The sequence below is a fragment of the Hyaena hyaena genome, unplaced genomic scaffold (genome assembly GCF_003009895.1).
Source record: "Hyaena hyaena isolate Hyena2069 unplaced genomic scaffold, ASM300989v1 scaffold_469, whole genome shotgun sequence".
Classification (NCBI taxonomy): domain Eukaryota; kingdom Metazoa; phylum Chordata; class Mammalia; order Carnivora; family Hyaenidae; genus Hyaena; species Hyaena hyaena.
The window spans coordinates 508540-533698 of NW_024081103.1; the positions used below are offsets into that span (position 1 = coordinate 508540).

Here is a 25159-nt window from a genome sequence, read left to right on the forward strand (position 1 = left end):
CCTCTGTCACTGATTAAGTTTTCCATTTTTCAGACAATTGAAGAATAAAAAAGAAAATTATATATCCTATTTCTCTTATTCAAATTGTACTCTTAAAATCTTAACAGTTACAATCAAACATGTTTTTCTGTCATTTTAGAGTTAATAACTGTGTCCTCTCCTGGACATAACAAGTCTTAGCACTTGTATTTTCTCCTATACTGCCTCATGTATATGTTGCAGCTTCCTAAAGTTTTAGTTCCAGATTTTTAAATTTCTTTTATCTTATAGGTCATAATTATTTAAACCACCCTATGAATTATACTTGGGTTTTTTTGGTTTACCACTGCCTCTTATATCTCACATACTCCTTCTGTGATATACTCTTAGTTTTGCCATCCTTGATTACTTATTTTTTTTTAAGTTTGTTTATTTTGAGTAAGAGAGAGTGCAGGGGAGGGGCAGAGAGAGAGGGAGAGAGAGAATCCCAAGCAGGCTCCACACTGTCAGTGCAAAGCCCAAAGTGGGGCTACCATGAGATCATGACCTGAGCTGAAATCAAAAGTCCACACTTAACCAACTGAGCTACCCACATGCCCCAAGTAATTTTTTTAATGTTTATTTATTTTTGAGAGAGAGACAGAGAGTGTGCACGTGAGTGGGAGAGGGGCAGAGAGAGAAGGAGACACAGAATCCAAAGCAGGCTCCAGGCACTGACCTGCACAGCACAGTTGACAGCTGACACAGGGCTCGAACTCACGAACTGCAAAATCATGACCTGAGTGGAAGTCGGATGCTTAACCGACTGAGTCACCCAGGCATCTCCTGAGTAGTTATTTTTTAAATGCTGAATTGGGTGTAAAAATTTTTGAGTCTTTTTATAGCTGAAGATATTTTTATTTTAGCCTCATACCTTAACGTCTTTCCAGGAATAGAATTCTAGGTTTAATTTTTTCCCTTTGGGGACTTTGTAGTATTGTTCCATGTCTTTTAGGAGCCACTGTTGCTCATTTTTGTTTTTGCATAGGTTTGCTTTTTCCTCTCCAGAAACCTAGATTTTTCTCTGTAACCTTAAAATTTCATCATAGTGCATAATTATAATTGGAGCCATTACACTCCCTCCTGTGTCATAACAGCTTTTACCTGCATTGACTTAATAGAGCCTCACGACAACTCTGTGAAGGTTATATTTTATTATCGACATTTTATAGAACAGAAAACTGAGACACTGAACAACTAAATAATGTACCCAACCTCATGCCAACAAATGAGTTTCAAAAACCAAGATTTGAACCCTGGAAATTTAATTCTTAATCCCAACTATCCCAGTTTAGCCACTTTTATTCATAGGTCCTAACACTTGGGAAAATGCTTTCAATGTAAAGTTTTATACCTTTTATACCTCTGGCACCTGGGTGACTCTGTCGTTAATGCATCTGACTTCGGCTCAGATCATGATCTCACGGTTAGTGAGTTCGAGTCCCACATCAGGTGAGCTTGTGTCCTGCTTTGGTGAGCACAAGCCCCACTTCAAAGAAAAAAACAAAAACACAAGCCCCAGGTGAGCCCCATTTCTCTCTCTCTCTCTCTCTCTCTCTGCCTCTCACTCATTTGCACCCTCCCCCTCCCAAGAGAAGTTTTATGCTTTCATCTTACTTTTTTTTTTTGCTTTTTCTTTTTTTCCTTTTTTCTCCATTATCTCTGTTTTCTGTTTTTATAACTTCACTTGGACAGGGTTGAAGCCTGGTAGATTGGGCTTTCAAATCTCTCAAGTTTTCTTACACAGTTTTCAGTCTATATGAGCTATGTGATTTCTTCAACTCTACCTTCTATATGACAAAATCAGTTTTTTACTATTTCCCATTAACTATGTTTATTCATTATTCAGTTATTCCGTGAATTTTTTAATGAATTTAAATTTTTTTCATAATTTCTAAGAACTATCTTCTCTTATTGCTCTTTGTTTATAACAGTCTGTTCTCATATTGTGAATACAATACCCTCTAGAATTTTCTGTGAATACTGATTTAGAATTAAAAAAAATTTTTTTTTAATGTTTATTATTGAGAGACAGAGCATGAGTATGGGAGGGACAAAGAGAGAGGGAGACTCAGGATCTGAAGCAGGCTCCAGCCTCTGAGCTGTCAACACAGAGCCCAACGCAGGGCTTGAACTCACAAACCATGAAATTGTGACCTGAGCCGAAGTCAGACGCTTAACTGACTGAAGCACCCAGGTGCCCCAAGATTTAGAATTTTTTAAAGTTCTTTCAGTTCCCTATTTCTACCATTTATTCTGCATATTCTTGTGTTTCTTTTATGTCTTTAGTTTTCTTCAAGTGTTTATAATCTTGGCTGTCCATGGAGATTTATAAATAAAGGAGTAGGTTCATTAGTAGATAAATGGCAGGTTTCCTCTCACTTTTGAGCAGGAGAACTGGCTACAGTCCTCGATATACATGAGCAAGATTGAAAGCACCATGTTCGTATGTCAAAAACAGTTGAAACTTGTAATTGTATATGGTTGACAGTAATATACATACATACATAGGCAAGCATATGTTGGTAGTGCAGGGTCAGATTTTACATTTGTGGAGTATAGAATCACTTTTGTTCTAGTGGCAATCATAAGCTTTGTAGCTAGGCCAACACATTCAAACCATAGTTGTGGTAAATACTAGTTTTGTGTGTTGAAGTAAGCCACTAGCTAGTCTGTGCTTCAGTTAGCCCCTTTGTAAAAAATAAGATAAAATAAAATAATGAAGAATATTGTTACCAAGAATTTTCTAAGAATTACTGATAATGTACTCAAAGAATCTAGGACATCACAGGTCCTTGGTAAATAGTAGTCACTTATTATTTTGAGTTAACATGTCATTAAATTTAATATCAGATAACTAAAGAAATTCAGAATTTAAAAAATAGATGCTATTATTATAGATGGGCTATCACTTTTAATTAATATTATCAATTCCATAGAGTTATTTTAAGAGCTCCCTATGTTGCCAAGGAATTTTTAAAGAGGAACCAATATAAACAGATGATTGGCCGAGCTGGCCGTGCTGGGATAGATTCCATTGGGGAGAGTATCCTTATCCTGCAAGAAAAAGACAAGCAACAGGTAACAATCCATCTGGTTGTTGGTTAGTCATTTGGTCTTTTTATGGTCTTTGGTGTAGCCCTTTTATGATATATATCATCCTTTAAAAATTACTTATTAATATTTCTTTAAATAATGTTTCTTTGTCCTCTATGATTAAGAATTAGAACAAGTAGTTTGAATACTTTTATATTTCAGACAAGCAATAAAAAGTATTTTCCTTATTTATCTTACTTCCATTTCCATGAAAACACCTGCTAAATTCTTAGTTGTTTGTCTTTATGTCTTTAAGTTCCCCCTACTTCCAGATCTATGCAAAATAGAAAATTTTCTATGGAACACTTTATTTTTTTGTAATAACACAAAACTTAATATTGCTTTAACTTTTGTAGGTATTGGAGTTAATAAGCAGACCGTTGGAAAACTGTTATAGCCATCTTGTTCAAGAATTCACCAAGGGAATCCAAACTTTGTTTCTCTCTTTGATTGGTTTGAAGGTATTTTTCAATATTTTTAACTATTATTACTGTTACATGAGATAATAGAGATAAAAGTTATAAGAACTGTAAAGTAGAAAAAAATGTTAACTTCTAATCTGATGTGGAAAAGAACAGTCTGACATGATAAATCTGAATCTAGATTTGCATGTGCATTTTTAATGCTTTGAGTTGTATGAAATACGAAAAATCAACAAATCATGACTGGGCATCATTGTAAGTGAGAGACTTTTTGGATACTCTGGGGATTATAAGAAGCTGTAAAGACACGGCTCCCAGTGTGAGGTAATTCATCATGGCTACGCTTACTAATAATAGAATAAAGTTCACCTGTAGTCCTATGATCATTCTAGGATATTATAAACATTTGTGAGATCAGTATAGCCTTTATTAGACAAAAAATTGAAAAAGAAAAGGCATAATAGGAAAACACTCCTTTTCTTAGAGATTAGCTCTCTTTTAGGGTTACTCTTTAGTTAAACTTCTTTTTTAGGGTTATTCGTAAGTAAATTTTAACTTTGTGTCTAAGGGCACTTGGCCATAAAATGGCAAAGCCAGGGTTTGAATTCAGCTTTGTTCAACTACAAAACCAGTGCTCTTAACCCTACCTACCTAATTTGCAGACTACCTTTATTAGCGCAAACAGTTTGGGTGAAAATACAAAAGGTACCTAATAAAAAAAGATACCATACGATAAGTTTTGATTACCTTATAGATGAATAGTGTAATATTATAATATTCCCTAGAAGTTCAGAATAGTGAAAGATTATAAGGAAGAAAAGGAATCAGTGGTAGGTAGTGACACCTAGGTGGCTCAGTTGGTTAAACATCCAACTCTTGATTTTAGCTCAGGTCACGATCTCACAGTCCTGAGATTGAGCCCCATGAGCCCCACAGGCTCCACATTGACCATGGAGACTGCTTAAGATTCTCTCTCCTCTCCCTCTCTTTGCTCCTCTTCTGCTTGTGTGCTCTCTCTCGCTCTCGCGCTCTCTCTCTCAAAAAAAATAAATAAATAATAAAAAGAAGTTGTAGATAAGCAGAGGGAAGGAATAAGCTATTCTAAAATATAGACTAAATGATGAGAAAGCTTAAGATGGTGTGGGGTATCAGTCAACAGACTAGAGTCTGTAGTTCTAGAGAAGGGCTACAGATCCTGAAGAGGTGAAGGTTGGGTGGAAAGAGTTGGGCCAGATTGTGTGCTATAATTTGGGGAAGATAGGAGAGCATCCTTAAATAGTAGACTAAAGGGTTGCGACACTGTTACTTATCAGTGGAGAATTAGTAAAGTGTGCTGGTTGAGAGCAAGAGCTCTGATATCACACAACCTGTGTCCCAGTCCCAACTCTGTCTCTTATTACCCTGGGTAAGTTATTAGCTCTCTCTTAAACCTCACTCAGTTGCCTTATCTGTAAAATGGGATCATAGCATGCATAAGTATTGCAAGACTAGTTTAAAAGCAATTGTAGTAATCCATGTATAATGTAATAAATCCTTACAATAGGCAGGTTGCCAAGGAATTAGTGAAGGAGGGAGAGATCATAAAGATCATCAAGTCTTATTATATTTATATATTAGATAAGGTAACAGACTCATAGAATTGGTGAGTAGTCTAAGATCATTCAGTGAATTATGGTTTAGATGGGACTATAATTTAGTTTCCTGCCATGCTGGCCTGTACTCTTTCCAGTGTATCATTGTGTGTGTTTGGATTATTTTTCAAGTGCACGGGAAATATTTCACCAACATGGACCATATTCTGAGATCATAGACAAGTCTCAATACATTTAAAGGATTGAAATCCAATGTGGTATTGTGTGTAATGAAAACAATTATAGTATACCAGCAATAATAGAAGGATAATAGGGGATTACCCAAATATTTGGAAATTAAATAGCATAATTTGACCAGTGGTCAAAGTAGAAATCACAAGGGAAATAGAAAATATTTAGAATGGAATGAAAATGAAAACAGATATACTAAAACCAGTGGCATGAAGCCTAGGAAGTGCTGAAAAGGACATTTGTAACTTTAGATGCTTGTTAGAATATAAGAAAAATCCAAATTCAATGGTCTAAGTTTTACTTTAGGAACCAGAATGGGGGGGTGGGGATCCCAAGTAAAAAGAAGGAAATAATTAGTAAAAATAAAAATGAAATAAAAAGTAGACAAACTAGAGAAAAAAAATAATGAGACCACAATCTAGTTCTCTGAAAAGATCAATAAGATTATTCACTGATTTTATAACAGATGAAAAAGAGAGAACACATAAATTACCAGGATTAGTAATGAAAGGAGGATCATCACTAAAGATTTTAGAGATATTAAAAGGATAGTAATGAATAATCCTTAAATAACAATCCTTGAATGCTGAAAAATGAATTCAATTATTTAAATGAAATGAGGAAAATTCTTGGAAGATACAATTTCCAAAATTGTCTGAAGAAGAAGCAGAAAGTCTAAATAGTTCTATTAAAGAAATTGAATTTATAACTTAAAACTTGCCACAAAGAAAACTCCAGGCTCAACTGACTTCACTGATAAACTGTATAATACCAATCATACACATATTCTTCCAGAAAGTAGAGGAAGAGGGAACACTGCTCATCTCATCTTTTGAGACCAGCATTATTACCCTGACACAAAAACCAGACAGATATTATGAGAAGAGAAAACTACAGGCCAATATCTGTGGTAAAAATAGATATAACAATCCTTATCAAAGTATTAGTAATACAGCAACACAATCAGAGTTTATTCCAGTAATGCAAAGTTGGCTTAACATTCAGAATTCAGTGTTATTATTTATTTGACAGAATGCAACACCCACTTATGATAAAAACTCAGCAAATTAGAAGAGAATGTCTTCAACTCAATAAAGGGTGTTTATTTTAAAATAACAACAACAAACCACTGCTGGTAACATCACACTTAATGCTGAAAGACTACATGTTTTTCCCTCTAAGATCTGGAAAGAAAAGAGGTCTGCTTTCACACTACTTTTCAGGATATATCAGAAATCAAAGCCAGTATGAGACAGGAAGAAAAACAAGGGCACATAGATTAGAAAGCAAGAAGTAAAACTGTCTTATTTGCTGATAGTAGGTTCAAGGAAAAACCCAAAGGAATGTACAAAAAAATTAGAGTGTAATCAGCAGTGTCATAGGATACAAGATCCGTGTACAAAACTCAATTGTATCTGTATACTCACTACAAATAATTGGAAATACAACTCCAGTTACAATAGCATCTAAAAACATGCAACACTTAGGGATAAATTTACCTACTGTGTGTCATACCTATATACTGATAACTGTAAAACTGCTGAGACAAATTAAAGAAGACCTAAATAAATGGAGAGAGGTACCATATTCAAGAATTAGAACTCTGAGTTTTGATCAGATGTTACTTCCCAAAGTCTATAAATTTAGTGCAATCCCAACCAAAATGTCAAGCTTGTTTATGGAAATTGAAGGCTGATAGAATTTATTTGGAAATGCAAAGGAGTAGAATAGCCAAATTTTGTGAGCAAATAAGTGTTCACAAGATTTATTGTCAAGCTTCAGTAATCAAGACAATGTGATATTGGTGCAAGGATCATATGGAGCAATAGATTAGTAAGTCCAAACTTAGGTCAACACCTATATGATCAATTTTTTTTTTAAGTAGCCTCTATACCCAACTGGGGCATGAACTCAGGACCTCAAGAACAAGAGTCCCATGCTCTACCAATGGAGCAAACCAGGCATTCCCCATATATGATCAGTTTTTAACAAAAGGTGCCAAGATATTTAAATGGACAAAGGATAATGTTTTGTTTTGTTTTGTTTTTCAACAAATGGTGCTGGACTGACTAGATATCTACAGAGAGCAACAACAAAATAACCTCTACTCTTACTTCACTCTAATTTTATCCAAAATAATGAACACAAAGTGGATCATAGACCTAATCTTAAAAACTAAAATAGAGGAACATATAGGCATAAATTTGTTACCTTGGGTTAAGATTTCTTATGTGGAAACAAAAACATAAACCATGAAGAGAAAAAAAATCAGTAAAATAGACTTCATAATTCTTTAGATTATCTTCAAAAGACACTGCTAAGAAAATGAAAAAGCACAGAGGAAATATTCATAATACATACCTCTGACAAATACGTATATGAGTTAGGACTCAGCAAAAGGCAGTGGAATTGGGAGGGAGTTGAGACTTTACTTGAGACCAGTGCGCCCAGATAACAGGGAGACTGGGAGAACTGACTTGGCCACCAGGGTGTGGTTTTATGGGCCTGGCAATGCAAAATCCACAGGGAACAACAGTTGCATTTAAATTCTGTTTTAACAGCTGGAGCACAGCAGCAAGAAGTCCAGGCAGCAGTTGGTTCAGGAGACTAGCAGGTAGGCAGCTGTGGTTCCACGCCTGCCCATGGAACTCGAGAAACTGGACCCAGTTGTGAGGGGGACAAGTCATCAGGGCTCCTCTTACGTCCTGGGGTAAGGGTTCACAACAGGGCCGAGAACAGGAAAACCTTTGGAGTTGGAATTGAAGCAGAAATCAAGTCCTCTGGACAGGGAAAACCAGGTGGAAGAGAGGTGAGAGGCAAGAAGGGCAAGGGCTGTGACTTGGGCAGCGAAGTTAGGGCAGAAGGGTACTGATGAGCAGCCCAGGAGAGACTAGATCCTTGCTTTGGTGGAAGAGAAGGAAACTCTAGGAATTATGAGAGGACAGAACAGTGGCTGGGCCATGGCATTCAGGGAACCTCTAGTTACCATTTATTTATCACAGCCATATTTCAGACACCCTTGCTAGCCACTGTGTGTTTTGTCTCTGATCCCTGCATACCTTTGAATTAAGTAATAATCTTCAAACAGTAGAGTTAGTGTATCAGTCTCGAATATCTTAAAACTGCCATTTTGCCTCATCGAATACTCCATTAAGAATGAATTTTATTAAGGGGCACCTGGGCGGCTCAGTTGGTCGGGTGTCAGACTCTTGGTTTTGGCTCAGGTCATAATCTCACGGTCTGTGGATTCAAGCCCCCCATCAGGCTCTGCACTGACAGTATGGAGCCTGCTTGGGATTATCTTTCTCCCCCTCTCTCTGCCCCCCACCTCAAAAATAAATAAATAAATAAATAAATGTTTAAAAATGACTTTTATTGGGGCACCTGGGTGGCTTAATCGGTTAAGCGTCCAACTTTCGCTTAGGTCATGATCTCGCGGTTCGTGGGTTCGAGCCCCGTGTCGGGCTCTGTGCTGACAGCCAGCTCAGAGCCTGGAGCCTATTTCGGAGTCTGTGACTCCCTCTCTCTCTGGCCCTCCCCTGCTCACGCTGTCTCTCTCTCTCTCTCCTAGAAATAAATAAAAATATATTTTAAAAAAAGAGTTTTACTAAGCGAAAGAAAAGCAATAGGAAATGTCTATGCCTCATCATATTTTTTTGTTAACCCTTATATTGCTTTAGTATGAAATAACTACTTAAGCTTTCCAGTTGAAAGTATCACCAGTAAGAGAAATGTGTTTATTGATTAACTTCATTTTAGTATAACATGCTGATTTCTTTGAAATTGGCTAATGTAAAATTATTCTAATTCAGCATCAATTCTATATCTGAAAACCAAATGGAGGGTTAAGTGTTCCTTACGATTGCCATTATAGGTTTTAAATAGTGAGTATGAGGGGAGGAGAGACAGCAGCAAAAGAACACAGATGAGAGAGATAAAAAGAGAAGAAAACTATTTTTAGGTGATATGTTAGGAAGTATTGTCTGATCCTGTTTCAGAGGAGACTTTCAGTTGTGTTTTGCGTGCGTGCGTGTGTGTATGTGTGTGTGCTTTAATACAATTTTTATTGCTAAAGAATACTTTCACAGGTGGCTGGAAAGGAAGGGGGGGTAAGCTGGGAAAGGGGCTGTGTGGGAATTAGGGATAATTGGCTGGATAGTAAACAGAGCATAGCGCTGGAGATTATTGTGAAAAATTATTGAAAAATCTGAGCAGTTTTTGAATGAAAAATCGGTAGATGTTTTCATAAAAAAGTAAGAATGTGATATCTTCTTCAACTTGTTTTTTCTTATTAATCTCAAAATGCCACTATCTTTGTATATGCAAGTATGTTGATTTTATACAAATTTACTGCACTAATTTTGAGGTGTGGAGATTAACATGCATTCAAAATGATGCCTTGAATTAAGGAAAATGTCCTAATCATGTCCTGAATTGTTTCAGATTGCAACAAATCTTGATGACATATATCGCTTTATGAGTGGTACATTTTTTGGTGTTCAGCAAAAGATTTTGTTGAAAGAAAAAAGCCTGTGGGAAATAACTGTGGAATCACTTAGATACCTGACAGAAAAAGGACTCCTGCAAAAAGACACTGTTGATAAGTGCAAAGAAGAGTTCCAATATAGTTTTCATATTACAAAACTGGGACGAGCTTCTTTTAAGGGTAAGAGTTTCCCTAACTTTCCAAGGAAATGTGCTGGGAAAAAAAGTAGAAATTAAATCATCCTGTTTCTTTAAATTGGAATTGTAAGTTCGTATTAATAACATTAAGTTTATAAACTGTCCGACTACTTTAGCTTTTAAAAGTTGAAAACGGGGAGAGCCTGCCTGGCTCAGTTGGTAGAGCATGAGACTCTTGATCTTGGGGTCGTGAGTTCAAGCCTCATGTTGCATGGTAGAGCTGACTTTTTAAAAAAAATTTTTTAATAAATAAAAAGTTGAATTACAAATATTTTGGGTACTGCAGAAGTATTTGGGGAGAAAGATGGTCATTCCCCCTTCACACCCACCTCCCCTAGCTATCAAACAAATCTTAATATCCTGCCAAGAATAACAGTTTGGTGTATGTCTTTTCAGACATTTTCTGTACATTCCACTTCAATACATTATATAAATATATATACATATACAAGCAAATTTAAGATTTAAAAAAAATTTTAACATTTATTTATTTTTGAGCGAGAGAGACAGAGAGACCAACATGAGCAGGGAAGGGGCAGAGAAAGAGGGAGACACAGAATCTGAAGCAGGCTCCAGGCTCTCAGCTGTCAGCACAGAGCCCTATGCGCAGCTGGAACTCATAAACCATGAGACCACGCCCTGAGCCGAAGTTGGACGCTTACTCTACTGGGCCACCCAGGCGCCCCAAATTTAAGATTTTTTAAAGCTTTTGCTTTTAAGTAAACAATCATTTGTATTCCAAAATTTGCTTTTTTTATTTAATATAGTATCTTGGAAATTATTCATGGAATGACAGTGAATATTTTCTTAATGGCTATATCATAATTTACTTAATGAAAAATAATACATCTGTTGTTTAAAAAAACTCCTTAGAACTTAGAATTATATAAAGAAAAATCCCATTCTCCTGCTCCATTTTCACTCTCCCGGGGGCAACCACTGTTAATAATTTGATGTGTATTTTTCCATGTATTATTATAGATAGATTAACATGTGTATGTATATATATATGTATGTGTGTATGTACATGTGTATAGATTATTTTATGCATCTATTTGTACATATACATTTATATATTTTTTTCTATTTTATTTTAAAAGATGAAATCACAGCTGTAAGCATTTTCTGGTAGCTTGCTTTTCTCACTTAAATATTAGGAGAATCTTAAAATGTCAGTCCCTTTAAATATACCTCATTTTTCTTTTACTACTGTAATCATCTGTACTGTGAATTCTGTAATTTAACGATTCCCCTGTTGGTGGACATTTGCACTGTTTTTTATTTTTCTCAATTATAAACAAAGCTACAGCAGGCATCTCTATGTATTCTTGGGTATGTGTGGAAATGTTTCTCTGGGTTAGATTTCCAAAAACAGAGCAGTTGAGTCAGAAGGTATGTACTTGTCAAATGATCTCCAAAATAGTTGTGCTGAATTACATAAGAAAAGGTTTTGGTGGGGGGATGGGTGAAATAGGTGAAGGGGATTAAGAGTACACTCATGATGACCACCGAGTAATGTATAGAATTGTTGAATCACTATATTGTACACCTGAAACTAATATAACCCAGTAACTATCCTGGACTTAAAAAAACTTCTTTTAAAGAGCTTTTAAAGACTTTTTGCTATATTTAGGTAACTTCTAAATAAGACCTTTTTAAAATTCACCTTTTTTCCCCTCTGGTAATCATGAAAGATAAAATATTTGTATCTTTCTTTTAGGAACTATAGATTTGGCTTATTGTGACATTCTCTACAGAGACTTGAAGAAAGGTCTCGAAGGACTTGTGCTCGAAAGCCTTCTTCACCTAATTTACCTAACAACTCCCTATGATATGGCTTCTCAGTGCAACCCAGACTGGATGATATACTTCAGACAGGTGAGAATACAAGGTTCTTCAATATAGAGTATTTTGTTTATTAATGACAATGTAATTTTTGTCAAGTGATTATTCACTTTTTTTCTCTGCCAAAAAATATATATGAAATTGGGCCTTTCATGCTTCCATTTTTAAAATAGTAATATGGTAATAGCACTTTTGGTTTATGTAACTTAAGTATTACTTTTCTGTTAAATATGAACATGTTCATTATTGAAAAAATAAAGAAAGATCCAAAAAAGAAAGGAAAATCATCCCTAGTCCTATTCCCCAAAGATAGTTATTGTTATGATTTGGCGACCACTCCATTTCATAATGCCTAGAAGCTGAAGAAAATTGTGAAAGTTATTTCTTGAGAGTTTAATTATATGACAGCTGTATCAGAGCCAAGCGTGACAGACCCAGTGATATTACCACCTGAGCAGGAATGTCAGTTTTATCACCAACAACAAGGTGGAGCTGATCCCGCTGTCACAAAACCAGGCAGTAGAGCACAGTCTATTATGTTTTTACTGTGAACAGGGCAGAGACATGAACACGGACGAGGCAGAGGCAGTATGCAGCTTTGAATTGCAGGAAATTAACTTTCTTTTTAATGTCACGTTGTTAAATTATAACTAAGTTTGGGGGGTTTTTGATGTTTATTTATTTTGGGGGGGGCTCATGCATTCGAGCAGAGGAAGGGCAGAGACAAGAAGAAAGAAACTCCCAAGCAGACTCCTTGCTGTCAGCACAGAGCCAGATGTGGGGCTCAATCTCACAAACCATGAGATCCTGACCTGAGCCAAAATCAAGAGTCTGACACTTCAGCAACCGAACCATCCATGCATCCTATAACTAAGTTTTTTTAAATGGTACTTTACAATACATTTACTTTCAAAAGCTTAACCCTCTTCTCACTCTCCCCCAGACATCTCAGTATTAAACATAACCACACAGTCCCTGGAAACCATAGTCCATGGTCATAGTGTTCGTGACTCTGTCTTTAAATGTTCTGCTAAAATATGTTATATTTTGATAACATATTTTTTAAGCTTGAAATATGTATAAATAAAATTTTTGTTGTTTCTTCATATACTTTAAAACCAGAAAATGTGATATCACAGGAAATACTGGATTTGGTTCAAATAGCAGATTTTTAAAAGTTACAATTTGATTTTTTTCTATATTTACTCTTTTTTAATGTAGTTTAGCCAGCTCAGCCCAGCAGAACAAAATGTAGCTGCTCTTCTTGGAGTCTCTGAAAACTTTATTGGGAAGAAAGCATCAGGTCAAGCTATAAAGAAGGTACCATAGTCCTTTTTCTCTTCCTAAATAACTAAGTTGATTTAACAAAATTAATGCTGTTGTATCATCCCTTTTGTTAATTTGATCTTTTTGTTTCATATTTTTTTCTTTAAGTTAATATAATTCCCAGTTTATTATTTAAAACATCTGAGGGCCAGAAATTTGGGCATTTTTTTAAAGACAGTATTTATTTTTGGATGATGTGATGTCCTTTTTGTGTGTGTACCTTTGTATTTCTGAAACACTGTCATGCACGTATGAGCTTCTTATCATAGAAGAAGGTAAGCCTTAATCTATTTTTCTTAGTCTACTGATGGCTTATGTGATAAAAATTGTAAAATACTTATAAAATATTTTTATGGTAGTATATAATTCTGAAATCAGTTCAAGGGAGAAAAAAGTATTTTCTAGAAACTTTTTTTTTTTTAAGTAATCTCTATGCCCAGTGTGGGGATCAAACTCACAACCCCGAGATCAAGAGTCAAATACTCTACTGACTGAGCCAGCCAGGTGTCCCTCTAGAAACTTTTTTTCGCACCCCTAGAAACTTTTTATTAGGCGTTCTACTTGGTATCAGGGCTTCTAAGATAGGATGGGTTTGAGGTTTCTGTTATTGCTGTTTGTTGTCCTTAAAGAACTTCCAATCTCGTACTTGAAGTATATTCTATAGAAGGTTGAAATGGATAAGTTAATACTTTTTGTGCAATATCTTATATTTTGGGGTTTTGAAGTTTAGTCAACAAATATGAAGCCAGTGTCTATTACACTAACTTTAAGAGGAATGGAAATAATTCTTTGGCAAACATACCTTCAAATTCCTTAAGTTAATATTTTCCACCTTATAATACACTTTTTTTCATTTTTAATTTTTTTCTGGTAATTCAGTCTTTTGGATTGGATAACCTAATTATTTTACCTACCATTTCCCCCTATATCTTTAAATTTACATAAATATTACTAATTATATTTTGAAAAGTGAAAGATGGTGTTTATTCACATTTGAATCAACTGATGCCCTCTCTCAAGTACTGCTATATCATAAAATTATAAATACATGTTTAGTACTTCAGTCTTCATGTTATCACAATATTTTGATTGGGTCAGAAATAGCTACCTTGCTTTAAATATCTAAAATGCTAAATAAAAATATTTCTTAAAACAAACCTTTTATATCCAACCTTAAAATACAAAATGAAAACATATTAATTCAGAACTTATTACCAAATAATAAACATCTACAAAATCTTATTAGAATAATGTATCTTTTAAAACTTGAATCAGAATTTATTTTTGTTACATTCTAATGAAATACAGTCAATAAATGTTCAGTTGATTTAAATTCTAGAGAACATATTTAGTTAAAATCAAATTTATTTCTCCATATTGAAAATGACACCCTCACTTTTCTTTACACATTTCTTGTAAAAGACCTTGAAATTGGCATAAAGCATCTTATCTTGCCATATAATACAATTATATCATTTTTCTTGGCTTAGAAAATCCATTCTAAGCAAAATGTGCATTGACTCAAATTATAGTTAATAATGAAGATGCACTAAATTTGGGAAATTAAAAAGCAGTCTCTCCCCACTGGCAATTCAGCTATCATGATTTTTCAGCTTAATCCTTTTTAAAAGGTGATCCAGTATCAACATGCAGAGTCTGTAATTCATGTCCTTCCATGTGCCACCCTAAGTTCTCATCCCAGACATTCTTTTACTATCACTGAGGATATCATTTTATATTTTATACCTACTTTTTGTCTCTCAAGTTCATCCTTTCTTTCCTCTGATTTTAAGCATGAGCTACTCAGTTTCTAAGGTAGCTTGTTGACGATGAAATACTTTGAATGAACTGGTCTGTAGACACCGTAGGCAAAAGCAGGTACACAAATAGTCAACGACAGGAAGCGTTTTTCTCTGTTTGTGTTTTAACTTTGGAAACATAAATTATCACAACTATGTGGAAATCATAGAATCCAATATTTACTCTTAGTTTACAATATGGACAAGACACATACCTTTCAAAAGAAATGCATTTGTCTAATCACATTCACACCTATATACAATCTATAAATACCACAGTAAATGTAAAGTCCTTCCCAGCTCCTTCCCTTCCTGTATTCTTCTCTAGGGCTACTGTAACTAATTAGCACTAAGCATCTTAAAACAACAGAAATTTATTCTCTCACAGTTCAGGAGGCCAGACGTCTGAAATCAAGATGGCTCCTTCTGGAGGCACTGAGGAAGAAAACATCTTTCCTCTCTCTTAGCTTTTGGTGGTTGCTGGCAATCTGTGGTGTTCTTTGGCTTGTAAATGCCTCCCTACCAGTGTCTCCACTGGACATCACCATCTTCACACTGCCTTCTGGTTTGTGTCACTCAGTGCCCTCTCCTCTTTATAAAGACATTAGTCACTGAATACAGTACCCCAAAGATAGTCTACTGTACATCCAGGGTGATTTCATCTCAAGATCTTTAACTAATTATATCTGCAAACATCCTGTTTCCAAGTAACATCACATTCACAGGTACCACAGGTTAGGACTTAAACATATCTTTTTTGGGGAGCAAACACAATCCAACCCACTCCAGCTTCCCCGTAAAAAGAAGTTTAAATTGGAAATAATTTGGCCTATTTCTTTTTTTTATACATGGAAAAATGATAATTTGAATTACTATAAAGTACATATGTTAGAACTTAGTTTTATTTCTGTGGAATGATTCTATTCTTACTTTCTTGTAGTATAAGTTCATTCCCGTTACCTTTGTCCAACTTCAATATAATGTACATTTTTAGCAGGTCCAGTACGTAAATTTATTTCATTGTGTCTTTCTAGAAGGTGGACAAGGACACTGTCAACAGACTATACCTGTCTTTTGTTCTTTATGCCCTGCTCAAAGAGACCAACATTTGGAGTGTGTCTGAAAAATTTAATATGCCTCGAGGATACATCCAGAGTCTTCTTACTGGAGCTGCCACGTTCTCCTCCTGTGTGTTACATTTCTGTGAGGTAATTCCATTAAACAGATGACACATGCTTTCTGCATCTTTTGTTTTAACTGCTACTCAGCTCACAAACCATTTAGTCATTCTTTCCTCATTGTTGATTTATATTTGTTTTTATCTGCTTAAAAAGTACTATATACTAACTTATGGTAAAGATACAAAAATGACAGAATCAACTAAAATAAATAGTGAACAAGTAGAAAGCATCTAGTTATCCCTACTCTTAGAACCACTGTTAATAGTTACAAGTATTTGGGGGCACCTTGGTGGCTCACTTGGTTGAGTGGCCTTCTCTTGGTTTCGGCTCAGGTCATGATCTCACGGTTCGTGGGTTCAAGCCACACGTAAGGCTCTGCTGTAACATCGCAGAGCCTGCTCAGGATTTCCTCTCTCTCTCTCTCTCTGCCCCTCCTTCGCTCGCTGTCTCTCTCTCTCTCTCTCAAATAAATAAACTTTAAAAAAGTTAAAGGGGCGCTGGGTGGTTCAGTTGGTTAAGCGTCCAACTTTGGCTCAGCTCATTCTCTAGTAGTCTGAGTTCAAGCCCTGCCTCAGGCTCTGTGCTGACAGCTTAGAGCCCAGAGCTGCTTCAGATTCTGTGTCTCCCTCTCTCTCTGCACCCAGCCTGTCTCTGTCAAAAATAAAAATAAACATTAAAAAAAAGTTTTTTAATCAATAATTTTTAAAAAGTGAAAATATAGTTATAAGTATTTGGAATCAACTCTTAAAACAGCAATTCTCCATTGATGTAGACTCTGTGGGAGAATTCTTCTCATGAGTGATAACCATGTAAAGTATTTCATTAGTGTGTTACCAGTATCTGGCAGCTACCTTATGACTTCCTGGGACCATACTTTCTTGATTTACCCAGTATTTTGTCATTTTTGATTCCAGAGTTTGACAGCTGCTTTAGGTTTCTATGTTAAGTGTTTAGCTTATAATTCAAGAAGAAAACTATTTTGGCCATATGCATTTGGGATGGATTTAAGACTTTCCTAAAAGAAGCTTTCAGAGTGTCCTTAAATACAACAAAGCTTACCAGACTTTTCTTCTTGGATAGTTTTTTCAATGAATTCATAACATAAGCCCTTTTTTGCTCATTTAAATTTCTTCTTATTGAGTGGTGTAATAATCCTTTCCATATTTGTTTCTATATTCAATTTTTTAAAAACATTTTTCTCCCATGAATTTTATTTATTTTTAAAGCATACATGTTGTTTTCTTAAAAAATTTATTTGAGAGAGAGAGAAAGAGAGAGAGAGAGCATGAGAGCAATCGGGAGAGAGACAAAGAGAAGCCCAAGCAGGCTCCACACCTTTAGCGCAGAGCCCGATTCAGGATTTGAATTCATGAACCATGAGATTGTAACCTCAGCCAAAATTAAGAGTCAGACACTTAGCTGACTGAGCCAATCAAGTGCCTCGTGAATTTTATTTTTTAATTTAAAATCTTCATTTTCCCATCTTAAATCTCCATATACTATGTGTGTGTGTATACATGGCAATTAATTCTATAATATGTACTGATGAGTAAATAATCCAAAATACTTGACTTTGGGTTGAATGAGAATTATTTTAGCAAATTCACATTTCTAAATATCTCCTACTTCTGCTGAGTTTCAAATATTAGCTTGCATTCTCTAATCATATGCTGGCTAAGCCATAGACAAAAACTATGGGTAATAAGGAGAGACTAGCCTTTAAAACTATTTTCTTAAGTTTTCTATGTTTGTTGTTCTTCCTATTTAAAGGCACTTCCCCTCATATTCCATCCCTTTGTTTTACTTATGACTATAAGGACTTTAGCCTTATAGAATTGTTCAAGTAAAAGAATCTATATGTTGAATTTGAAAAACAACTATAATTTGATGTTTGATCCTAGAAACAATCTACTCAGACTTACTCTCTCATGAGTGTATTTTCAGTATTTTAAAGTGTTTTTTTTCTTTTTAAAAAGTTACATAAGTAGTATAAAATAGCACATCAATGGTATTAGCTAGCTAAGATGTCTTTAACTGCAAATAAAGGGAAAGTCCCATGGAAGTTTAAACAGTAAGTACAAAAGAGGATCAAATGTAACAGGAAAGCTAGAGCTAAGGCAGTCCCAGGGTTGATGGATTCTAGTTCTGTCCAAGGTTTTCTTCTCTTCTGTGTGTTCTCTTCAGTGCACAGACTGCCTTCCTAGCGGCCACAAATAGCCAGCTAATGCTGTTCTATGTATCACATGGGTTCACAATGACACCCAAAGGTTAGAAAGTGACTTTTAAAATAAAATATTAGGGGCGCCTGGGTGGCTCAGTTGGTTAACTGTCCGACTTTGGCTCAGGTCATGATCTCGCAGATTGGGAGTTCAAGCCCTGCGTTGGGCTCTATGCTGACAGCTCAGAGCCTGGAGCCTGCTTCAGATTCTGTGTCTCCCTCCCTCTCTGCCCCTCCCCCACTGTACTCTGTCTCTCTGTCTCTCTCAAAAATAAATAAACATTAAAAAAAAATTTAATTATTATAGAAAATTTCAAACATAAAATAACACAAAATAATATAATAAATACCCATTTACCCACCCAGCTTTAACAGTTATTGACCCATGGTTTCCAGTGTTTTATTATCTTAAATATTGCTTCTGATATTTTTGCTGCTTTAAATATTGCTGCATCTTGCATCAGAATCCTTCCACATGTAATATTCTGTCTTCAGGATGAATTCCCAGAGGTGGGAATTGTTTTCAGTCATTTGGGGAAGAAAAACTATACATTCACTTGCTGGTGTTTTGATAAAAATGAATAGAACTCTTCTTACTGACCTATTTTTCAATGTTTAATCATCTTCCTCTTCCTAAAACCACTGCATCAAATTCCTCAGTCTCTGCAATGTTTCTTTAGAATAATTTTGCTTGGAATTATTGTTCATCTCTGGCTTACCCCAAGATTCAGAACTTAACCTAAGGGAACATCCTTTCTGAGCCCTCCACCACACCAACCAAACTTTGAAATAACACCAGATTTAAATTCTGTATATTTCTTTGTATTCTGCAGGAACTTGAGGAATTTTGGGTTTATAAAGCCCTTTTGGGAGAACTGACCAAGAAGTTGACTTACTGTGTAAAGGCAGAGCTAATTCCCCTCATGGAAGTGACTGGAGTTTTAGAGGTTAGTAGCTTCCCAGTTAGTTGGGAAAATGGGATGATTTCAACTAACAGGAAAATCAGATTTTACTCTTCTGTGAAGTCTTATCATGAGGTGAGTCATAATAACAGCCTTATTCCTCATTTGCTCTGAGAGTTGTTGTTTGTTTGTTTTTTTAATAAATTACTGCCGTGGCCTCCCAAAAATCCACTGTTAATCTGGAAGTAGCCTGTGATTTTACAAAAAATCACATTTGTGAAAAAAAAAAAAATAACAGTAGGGATAAAACTGACACTCCCACATATATGTGGGCTTCCATTCGTCTTTAGCATCTCTCCCTTCCTCCACGCTAATGAAGAATTACCTTCTGTCTGTTTAGACTCAAAGCTCCGTTTGGGAAGGGCTGATTTGGTGGCAACAAGGCTGATTTCCATTTCCCAAGAGAGTGAGAAGAAAATGTCCTCAGCTGGGCTCTCAGCCTTATGTTTTTAACCAACCCTTGATTTCAGCTTATTCTGTTACTCGGTCAGAAGCATTCTTCTGCTCGGGAACACACATGCACATGTGCATGCACACACACCCCAGTAGTGCCCTGAGTAGATGTGAACACGCTTTAAGGCTGTTGTTGGACTAGAACATGTTGATGGGGAGTCTGAAATAATGCCGCTCACCCGACTGCCTTAATGGGTTTCTCGTTCCTGGTTGCAACACACATCCGTCAATATACACCACACAGAAAGCTATCTTGCAGTTTGGAACCACCCAAATTCATCTTTTAAAATTTCTCAGGGTTCTGTTGTTATCTCTTCATATTTTCTTTATTACTTGAATCTATTTCTTTCTCTTGTGTGTGAAATTTTTCCCTTTAGGAAGACACTTTATTATTTTTTCCTAATCCCAAACTCTGATCCTCTGATTTTTGTAATACCTTTCAGGGTCGAGCAAAACAGTTGTACAGTGCAGGTTATAAAAGTCTAATACACTTAGCTAATGCAGATCCTGAAGTACTGATAAGAACAATTGATCATTTATCAAGACGCCAGGCCAAGCAAATTGTTTCATCAGCAAAGGTAAGCAAACCAACCATTTTTTAACCTTCATGATATTTTGTAGTGTTATCAACTTCTACTTTGGACATAAAAACATTTAACTACAAGACACAAAGGTATATACTCATAGTATGGGGCTAAAAATTGTGCATCTGTTATGATACAAGGCTTGCTAAAAAGAGGAAAAGGATCTCCTAAAAATTAAACAATCTCAAGAGTTCACTGAACTACAAGGAACACTGCATCTTAGGGAATTCTGCCTCCTCATCTTTTTCACAGAAGTCCTTTCCCAGCATCCCCGACATCTGGCCTTGAACCACCTTGAGCACCTTCACTGACATGGAGCTTACAACCTCAAAAGTTAGGTAGTTTTATTTTTGGACACTTGTAGTGTTACATAAAGCATCTCAAGATAATGAGGCTAAATGTTGCCTTCTTACAATACCTACCGTTACACTGTAAGTGCTTCCCCCTAGAACTGTTCTGTTATCTTTGTTTATATGGTAGTTTTTCACATACTTGAAAACAGCTCTCTATGCTTCCAAAGGTTCCTCTTTTCTGTTTCTTTCATACATATTAAATAATCTTGTTTTAGGAGCACCTGGGTGGCTCAGTCGGTTAAGTGTCCAACTTCAGCTCAGGTCATGATCTCACATTTCGTGGGTTTGAGCTCTGTGCTGACAGCTCAGAGCCTGGAGCCTGTTTCAGATTCTGTATCTCCTTCTCTCTCTGACCCTCCCCTGTTTCCGCTCTCTCTGTCTCTCTCTCTAACTCTCTCTCAGAAATAAAATAAAAACATTAAAAAAATTTTTTAAATAAATAAGTAATCTTGTTTTAGGCGATTTACTGTCCTGGTTACCCTTTTCTAGATGTAGACCAGTTTGTCTTTTTGACCTGTCCCCATCATTATTGGACTTTCTTATTTTGGGGGAATATCTCTCAGGGTCTAATTATTAGGAACAGAAACCACACAGTAATTTGAAGAGGAACCTTTAATGTAAAGAATGAGTAACTAGTAACAAGGTTACTTACTAGTTAGTTTCTAAGGGGTAAATGGAACTTTTAACAAATAAGAAGAGCGTCCACCCTCACCTGACACCACCCCCTGGGGATGGGATTCATACTTCACTGGAGAGGGTGCGGCTTTGGCTCACTGGACAGCAAGTAAGTTCTTCGTTGCAGCCAAGGCCGGCAAGCAGGAAACTGCCGGCTAGGATGCTGACGAAACTCCTGCTCCCAGGAGTGTGCTGTTGGACTTCCTTGGAAGGTAGCTTGAGTAACCGTTGAACTTGCTGGAAAGCTGTCTGCAGGGATACTGTGGAAACTCACCGTAATGAGTGCCACCAGCTGTTCAGCTCACTGGACTAGCACTGCAGGAGCCGTTAGAAACAGACACACAAAACCAAGAAGAGAAGCCCCTGCCTACTACAGTCTCTCCAGTGCCCTCTGTTGACAAAGCTTAACATTGTACCAGCTGCCCGAGTGGAGGTGTGTCCCGGATCTAACCGTAGTGTCTCCAGCAGGGCAATGAAGGATGGATTTGAAACTGAGAAACAATAAAGTTAGTAACTAGTACTCTTTTTTTTAATGTTCATTTATTCATTTTTGAGAGAGAGAGAGAGGGCACAAGTCGGGGAGTTGCAGAGAGAATCCCCAGCAGGCTCCATGCTGTCAGCACAGAGCCTGATGCAGGGCTCAAACTCACGGAGCGTGAAATCATGACCGGGGACGAAATCAAGAGTCAGACACTTAACCGACTGAGCCACCCAGGTGCCCCTGTAACCAGTACTTCTTTTTTTTTTTTTATAACTAGTACTCTTGCACATATATAGGTTCAACTTGCCTTGACCATGGAATCAGCCATTTTTCCATAAAGCCCTAATTCTTTTTAGTAAAGAGTGGTATTTCAAAACCCAAGTTTTGGGGGCTAAGTATGCTCATTACCTGAGAGATATGATCATTGCTTCTAGGTTCTCTCAGCAGACAGAGTCCATATAATCCTGTATATTTTTCTATACTTATGTGTAAATTATTAAAGGCCATGAGCTCATACTGATAACTCCAATTCTAATTTTTCCAGGTACACACTGCTGCATTACAAAGTTTTACCTCAAAACTTGGTGGCTTAGGGGCACCTGGGTGGCTCAGTCAGTTAAGTATCCAACTAATTGATTTCAGATCAGGTCATGATTTCAGGGTCATGAGTTCAAGTCCCACATCAGGCTCTGCGCTGATAACATGGAGCCTGCTTGGGATTTTTCTCCCTCCCTCTTTCTGCCCCTCCCCAACTGGTGCACGTATCTGCAAGTGTGCTCTCTCTCTCTCTTCCTCTCTCTCTCTCTCAAAATAAATAGATAAAATTTTAAAAAAAGAAAAACAACTTACTGGCTTAAAACAACTATTTTATTTTGCTTATGTTTCCAAAATTAGAATCTGAAAAGGGTTAGCAGCATGATTCTCACTTGAACTCTCATGCAATTACAGTCAAATTTTGACTGGGGCTATAGTCATCTGAAAGCTTGACTGAATTGGAAATCCAAGATGGCTTCCTCACTTGGCTGACAATTGAAAATTGGCTATTATCTGGGGCTTTCAACTAGAGCAACTACATATGGCCTTTCCTTGAGGCTTGGGTTTTTATGGCATGGCAGCTCAGTTTCAAGAGGAAATATCCAGAGAGTGAACATTTCAAGAGACCGAGGCAGAAAAGGCAGGACGTCTTCTGAACTAACCTCAAAAGTTAGGTAGTGTCACTTCTGCTGTATGTTGTTTGTTACTAGAAGGCCATTAAGATCAGTCCAGATTGAAAGGAAGAGGAATTACACCCCACCTGTACATGAGGGGAGTGCCAAATAATTTGCTGTCATCAGTAATGTTTGCCCTCTGGTCACAGATTATTTACATTTCTCCCATATGCAAAATATACTCATCCCTAACAGATTTATTCTTTATGGCATCAGACTCAGGCGCAAGGTCTAATATTTCCTCTAAATCAAGTCTAGGTGCAGGTGATGCTTCTTGAGCACAATTTCACAGTTACATTCCTGGAGCTCCTGGGTGGCTCAGTTGGTTAAGTGTCTGGGTCTTGATTTTGGCTCAGGTCATGATCTCTCAGTTCATGAGTTCAAACCTTGCATCACGCTCTATGCTGTCAGCTCAGAGCTTGCCTGGGATTCTCTCCCTCTCTCTCTGCCTCTCCCTTGCTTGTGCTTTCTCTCTCTCAAAATAAATAAATAAACTAAAAAAAATTATATAAAAAAAGGAAGAAGTGGTTCTGCTGGAAATTGGCAGGTATTTTTAGCTACCAGTAATTTGAAGTTGATGGTGTTCTCTGTATTCTAGTAATGCTGACACGTGAGTTTTGTGCAGTTTACCTGCTCTTGTCGATCTGTATCGTTTTTAGAGGATCTATTGGGAGATTAATTTTACATGGTCACCATTACCTCAGCTACTAGAAAGCTTACCTAATTGCATTTTAATCTCTTCTGTATACAATGCTATGTAATGCTCGGAGTGGGTTTTTCTCTTTCATCTTGTGTCATATGATTTTTTTTCTCTCCATGTAATTTTGCTGAACTTTTTATTATAAAACTTTTGTAACAGATGCAATGCAGATACTGCACCCCAGTATCCACAGAACCCAGCTACACAAATACCAGAACTCTATTTCTGGGCTTTTGTTTTTAAAGCTGTTGTTGTTTGGTTTTGGGTTTTGGGGATTTTTTTTAAGTGATCTCTACACCCACTTACAACCCCAAGATTAAGAGTTGAACACTCTGCTGGCTGAGCCAGCCAGGCACCCCTAAGTGTGTTTTTTAAGAGGGAAAATCATTACTCAGCAAATATTCATTGACATTTACTATGTGCTACATTTAGAACTACTTTCTTGGCTCTTCATGTTTCTTTTGAAATTAGGCACGTTAATTTGAGGAGCTTGAATAAAATTTTCTTTGAAACACTGATAGGTTTTTAAAAGATAGCATACTAAACTTTGAGGAATAATAAAAAGCATATATAAAGGATAACATTTTCAAGAGCCAATTAAATTTTTGCAAAATTGTCTTCCATTTTATAGATTAAAAGTTAATTTTTAAGTGGCTGAGTCTTCAATAAAACAAATCTTTGAGGGTCTTAAAGCTCCTTTACTTTTGATGTAGCAAATGCATTGCTCAGCTAAATTGGCTTTAGCTAAATGCCTCAGCTTCATTTACTATAATCACTTGCTCTTAAGTGGCTATTTTTCAGTCTCTTTATTAGTTTTAATGTCTAGATCGCTGATGTATTAAGATTCAAGTATCTAATAGATGGTGGTAAAAATGTTAACAGTTCTCTGGCAATGCCTATTTTGGCCTCATGTCTTGATTCTTTATTGTAGATGCTGTTGCGCGAAAAAGCAGAGGCTTTACAAGAAGAAGTGGAAGAGTTGCTGAGATTGCCTTCTGATTTCCCCGGGATCGCGGCCTCTTCCACCGAGAAGGCGTGAAGCCACCTGACAAGAATTTTCTAAGATGACTGATTTATTGTACATATTTTTCTTAAAGACTCCCTATAATTTAAAAACAAAAAAAAATACATTTTAGTTATACACAAGAACTGTGGATGATGTTTAAATATACCTCTCACCCTTCCCACAATTCATTTTCTTCAATATCCGCACATGTTTTCTCTGCTCAAAATCTAGTGTCCTCCACAATATGACAATCCAATTGCCTCAAAACATCTCCAGCCTACGTTTGCAGCCCGCCCTTTTATTATTCTCTTAATACATTTTTTTCG

The 25159-nt window shown here is 36.4% G+C and overlaps 1 protein-coding gene across 4 annotated transcripts in view; it reads left to right on the forward strand.

The window, feature by feature from the left end:
- The window catches only part of HELQ (helicase, POLQ like), a 43702-nt gene extending 18757 nt beyond the window's left edge, over positions 1–24945 (forward strand). For all 4 annotated transcript variants that reach the window (XM_039253967.1, XM_039253968.1, XM_039253969.1 and 1 more), the window contains 9 exons: positions 2958–3099; positions 3471–3575; positions 9803–10025; positions 11763–11920; positions 13109–13207; positions 16047–16220; positions 19245–19358; positions 20270–20404; positions 24759–24945. In XM_039253967.1, coding sequence (XP_039109898.1) covers positions 2958–3099; positions 3471–3575; positions 9803–10025; positions 11763–11920; positions 13109–13207; positions 16047–16220; positions 19245–19358; positions 20270–20404; positions 24759–24866 — 1258 coding nt within the window. In that variant the 3' untranslated portion in view covers positions 24867–24945. The remainder of the gene's footprint in view (positions 1–2957; positions 3100–3470; positions 3576–9802; positions 10026–11762; positions 11921–13108; positions 13208–16046; positions 16221–19244; positions 19359–20269; positions 20405–24758) is intronic.
- Positions 24946–25159: the final 214 nt, after the last annotated feature.